Genomic DNA, 5,316 nt, shown 5'->3' with positions numbered 1-5,316 from the left:
ACTTGTCTCAATCTGCACTTTCAGTTGTAATGGTTCTTCAAAATTATGTACTTTTAAATATTTATAACTATGAACAGCCTATTAGTTTTTCCCATTTCTTTAAACTCGGCATTTTAGTAAATATATAACTTGTCCAACATGCCTGAACCTATATTTCTTTTAAGGTCGATGTACCAAAGTAATAGAGAGGGAAGGTAACATAAAAACACAAATATAATAACACTAAGGAAAAGCATATATATAAGAGTGTATGTTATTGGACATATTTGATCATGCCTAATAGCTTGAAAATCTTATACTACTACAGCAGAACTTAGACTTTCCATTACTATACCATACAATAAAAGGCTAATACAACAAATTTTATAAAGCATTACACAACTAACTGTGTGGTAAAGAATAAAACACCTCTTTGTACACCACATTTTGGGTAACATTTGTAGCTACGTTAGATTTATCATCCACAAAAATAGTCAGCCCGCTCGGGGATGTAACCCGACTAACAGCTACATAGTATTGGCCATGAGTGAAAACTGACTTAGGCAGGTACAATCCAATCTTTTTAAGGGATTGACCTTGGGATTTGTTAATTATCATTGCGTAGCATAATTGTAAAGGCATCTGCTTCCTTACCAGTTTAAACGACAACTTCATATCTGTCGGAGACAACTTCATTCGTAGAATGAAATGCTTGCTTCCTGCAAATGTCCCACATATCACCTCACACTCTACACAAAATTTCAAACACTTGGTAATTATCATCCTGGTTCCATTACATAAACCTAATATTTGGTTCAAATTTCGCATAAGCATAACAACAGCACCAACTTTCAACTTCAAATCATGATATGGCAATCCTGCAATATTTAAAGAGTTCAAATACTCCACAGGGAATGCTTGATTCAGTTCTTCATCCATCCCACCAAATTCCTCAGCAGAATCTACACTGAGGTAGCACACAGATTCACCTAGAAGCATGTCCACAATAACTGAATTTACTTGCCCAACAGTTTGGTTGGTTGGAGTCAGAATAGCTCTCTCACTTAAATAATGTGAACTAGTGCCATTATGAGAGAAATCAGGAAATGTGCTTGATATCATATTCTCAACAGTATTTTCAGTCGCCAAATCACAGAATCTTGAAGGAATTAAAATTTGATTCTCAGTCAGAGGATTCGAATTAGGAGGTGGAGGCACTTGACCATTACCAATGTCAAGTACCCATTGAGCAAACAGTTTCAAATCCTCACTGTCAGGATCAAATTGACCTTGTCTTACGCGCATATTTTGTGTCAACAGGAAAGTATGACATATTAACTAAAGTTTGGACCTAGTGATGCATGCTGCTACAATGTCTGCACGATCACCATATGTTATCACAGGTAGAATTTGGCGAAAATCACCACCAAGTACAACAGTTATGCCTCCAAATGGCATTTTATAGCATGCTGGATCAATAGCTTTCATAATATCCTTTAATGATCGGTCTAAACACTCAAAAGCATATCTATGTTGCATAGGCGCCTCGTCCCAGATAATAAGGTTTGTTTGCTTGATAAGTTGAGCAATGTCTGAATTATGAGAAATATTACAGGTTGAAAATTCATCCAGAACTATTGGAATTTTGAAACGTGAGTGCCCAGTCTGACCACCAGACATCAATGTAGCAGCTATGCCAGAGGAAGCAACAGGGAGAACAATTTTACCTAGGGAACGTAACTTACATATAAGAGTTCGCCACAAAAAAGTCTTCCCACAGCCTCCGCTCCCATAAACAAAAAATAAACCACCTGAACCACTTTCAACAGATTCCAAGACTGCATCATACACTTTCCTCTGCTCTTCAGTACAATCACACAGTAATTTGCGATGTTCAGAGTCCATCGTGCTAATGCCATAACTTGTTTCTTCGATAATCAAGTTATTGGCTCCATTGTTCAAATAGCTATTGGGAGGTTGCGGCAACTGGTCATATTTCTTCAAAGAATTTCCAATTGACCTAAGCAAGTCATCTATTTCTGCAATAAAGTATACATTTAATTTTTTCAGGAACTTATATGCCAACTTGATCTGAACAGGATTTCATAAACATTAGTAAACCTTCTGAAAACCCTAACATATACTTCTCATTATTTTATCATACCTGCCAGAGCATAGAATTGCAATTGTGTGTCATTAAGGGTTAATTTATTATTCCCAGACACTTGGCGTCACTTCAATAAAATGTCTTCAATCATGCTTCTCCAGTGTAAATCAGGAACCCACTATCATCAAAAGTAGTTTGTGCATAGTACCTAAATTATTTCAGTGTAATTAGGTAATTACATTAATTATGTATTCATAGGTATATTGAACATATAGAAATTAAATAGGCTCACTTTTTTGGGAAATGACGTATACAATTAAAACCTTTCATGCATGGAGATTTCAGGTTTTGCAAACCACATGGACCGTGGATCATAAATTCCTTCACTGTTGCATAACAAACCGGATCTAATAACGGATCTGGTATTTCCGCTGAGACATATTTATCCACATTCTGCTTTAGATTTTTCTTTAAATCTGCGTCAAGCCATATTAACATGTGGACATGTGGGAGTCCTCGTTTTTGAAACTCAACTACATACATCACTACATATCCATATTAATTTAGTTGATTATAGTGTTGAACATCAATTGACATTGGTTAGTACATAATTTAAGTAGACACGTATATGAATGTAGTATCGTTACCTGATGTGGATCTCTCCACAAATAAAGAAAGAAGAAGAAGAAAAGGGATAAGAGAAGAAGAGGATATTTCAAAAGAACACGATCAATCCAGAAACGTGAACTTTGAATCTCAAATTGCTTAGATCAATCCAGAAACTAAGTAATTCGAATCTAACCTTCAAAACAATCCAGTAATTGAAGTTTAGAGGGAAGAAAAACTACTCATAGTTTATCTCAAAACAAAAGTTTTATATCATCCGTTGTCTCCCTTAAAAGATTACATTAGAAGGGTATTTATAGGCTTAGACAATAACCCAAACCCAATAGGATTCCGAGAGAAATTCAATATCAGCTTGAATTAGCCAATATCTGAATCCTTCTAGGAAACAAATTTAAAAACCAAATCCGAATAGAAAAAAGACAAAAACCAAATCCAAATAGGAAAATAAAATCCTAAGTGCTTAAAACAAGAAAAACCCTTTCAAGTGAAAGGTAAAACTTGCAAGCAAAATTCGAATTAATAATTATATAATAATCAGCTACTTGTCCAACTTCATGCATCGCTCCTTTATTCCTTGTTGTCCAAGTAAGCTGCATAACCCATGTTTGCATCCTCTCCAATTGAACATCACCACAAGTACGCATAACCAAATCCAAATTAACATATTCATTCCTTGATCCTCATCATTACCTCCATTACAAACACCAAAATATTTTTTGGTCTTAATATCTGCCAACAGTTGATCAAGCTTCAATCTAAAAATACGGGAAATTATGTCAGGACAATTAGGAGCAATACAACCTGGAAGATACTTCATCATCGTCTGTATCTCATCCCATAATGGATTACACGTCATTATTAAAAATATGTCTGGGTGGCCAATGAAATGACATATAGCTAAGGCGTCTTAAAAATTTTGTTGCATGTACCGTTTTGAACCAACAAACCCAGCAGGCAATATGATACCTTTACCGATATTGGAGGTATCAACATCACCTCTACTTAATGAATCACATATGTTGCTATATAATTCATTCCGTAAGGTAGTTTGATGAGTACGGAACCACCATAGCCGTGTCTGCTCAATAGAAGAAAATGCATCTACCGAGTACTGTTGGAACAGTCTTCCACCAAGCGTCGGAGTCAAACCTATGGGGAGGGGGAATTTAAATAAAAATACAAAAGATCAAATGTTAAGGAACTTTCAATAAGACATGCAATTTTAATACAACATGAAATGCTGGTAATATTATAAATGGTTTACCATTAGTGTCTCTGACTTGGATAGAATACGTGTAGTAGTCCTTCATTGACAAAAATCCACGGCTTTACCTTTACTTTCATCATTCTTCTGGAATTTGATTTTAGGGTGAAGTCCATCTTCTCCTCGAGAGAAAAGTAAAGGATATTGTAAAGCCATCAGCTTTGGATGTACATAAGAGACACGGACCAAACCTTTGATTTTATCGTGAACAACAATGTCACTTTCCCCACACGTATCTTTAGTGTCGCCAACCATAATCCCAGCAACCTCATCGGTGTTGGATATGTGACAATCTCTACCGCTTTCAGATCTAATTACTTTCAATGTAATCTCAAGATCAACAACTTCTTCGCTTTCATACAGATCACGATGTTGCCTAAACTCATCCACCAACTGATTTATTTCATCTAGCATGGTTATAAGACCTTGCACAACCTCTCTGTCAACAATCTGCCTATCTTGTACATTCACCCAACGAAGACGGTTATCAACCTCATTAATAGTGTTATATATATAAAGCTGGCAAAATTTCGGGGTTTCTTTGTCATTCGGTATTAAAGATTTTAAAAATATGATGATTTTGACCGTTTAATCTATACATGTAAGGTGCTCTGCCATTGTTTATAGAGTGATCTATGTTACCACTGGTAGACGTGAAGGTAGACATGGCATTGTATAAACGACTCAATATATGAAAATTTGGACCTTTAATAGGATCATTATATAAACCTAGCAAGTAAGGAGGAGTAGGAGGGATTGGAGGTAACTTCACTGGACCTTTGAGACAATAAATAAAAAATATTGGCGTGCCTTTCGTGACATTTTTATTAACCCTTTCCTCTTTCCACATCCGAGCATTGCATTTTGAACATATGGCAGTAGGCCCACCCAAATATTGATACTCTTCTGGAACCACACGTCTATGGACACGTGGGTTTGTTTGCTAAAGAGGAAATAGAGAGTCGTCAATATCACGGTATTTATCAACAACATGACCATACATACTCCCATTGTCACTTTCATCTGCAACATAAAAACATGACATTCCAGAAAATTGATTTTAACAAACTATGTTCCCTCCAAGTTCACATTACTTCAAATATTAGTAGAACTAACCACTGCATCCAGAACCGTCATTTTCATTATCAGAACCATCGGAATCATCAGACCATAAAGGTTGAGAAATAACATTAGGACATTCGTTGAAATCATTACTTAGTTCTTCATCATCGGTAACAATCTCTTCTTCAAATAATTTTCGACCAAACCCAGGATTCACCTCCTTGTATTTTCTTGGCAGAGGTTTGTGTCGGTTTAAGGACACAACTTTATTCTTTGT

General features: G+C 35.9%; 2 protein-coding genes across 2 annotated transcripts; both read right to left on the bottom strand.

Annotated features, from left to right (window-relative positions):
- Positions 1-381: 381 nt before the first annotated feature.
- On the bottom strand, positions 382-1,284 carry LOC141705759 (uncharacterized). The gene has a single exon (XM_074508647.1). The coding sequence runs from the start codon at positions 1,282-1,284 to the stop codon at positions 382-384; it is 903 nt and encodes a 300-aa protein (XP_074364748.1).
- Positions 1,285-1,317: 33 nt separating this feature from the next.
- Positions 1,318-4,391, bottom strand: LOC141705758 (uncharacterized). Its single transcript, XM_074508646.1, has 5 exons — positions 4,046-4,391; positions 3,643-3,862; positions 3,404-3,468; positions 2,443-2,631; positions 1,318-2,018 (listed from the first exon to the last, which is right to left on the bottom strand). The coding sequence occupies exons 1-5, from the start codon at positions 4,389-4,391 to the stop codon at positions 1,318-1,320; spliced, it is 1,521 nt and encodes a 506-aa protein (XP_074364747.1).
- Between the last annotated feature and the right edge of the window lie 925 nt (positions 4,392-5,316).

This window comes from Apium graveolens, unplaced genomic scaffold (genome assembly GCF_009905375.1).
Source record: "Apium graveolens cultivar Ventura unplaced genomic scaffold, ASM990537v1 ctg969, whole genome shotgun sequence".
In the NCBI taxonomy this organism is placed as follows: domain Eukaryota; kingdom Viridiplantae; phylum Streptophyta; class Magnoliopsida; order Apiales; family Apiaceae; genus Apium; species Apium graveolens.
This window is presented reverse-complemented; position numbering and strand designations above follow the sequence as displayed.

Coding starts and splice junctions, on each gene's coding strand:
- LOC141705759 (XM_074508647.1), bottom strand. CDS start 1,284: ATGCGCGTAAGACAAGGTCAATTTGATCCTGACAGTGAGGATTTGAAA.
- LOC141705758 (XM_074508646.1), bottom strand. CDS start 4,391: ATGCTAGATGAAATAAATCAGTTGGTGGATGAGTTTAGGCAACATCGT. Junction 3,469..3,642: donor GGGTTTGTTGGTTCAAAACG/GTACATGCAACA, acceptor CCGTATTTTTAG/ATTGAAGCTTGATCAACTGT. Junction 2,019..2,442: donor TATGATCCACGGTCCATGTG/GTTTGCAAAACC, acceptor ACTTTATTGCAG/AAATAGATGACTTGCTTAGG.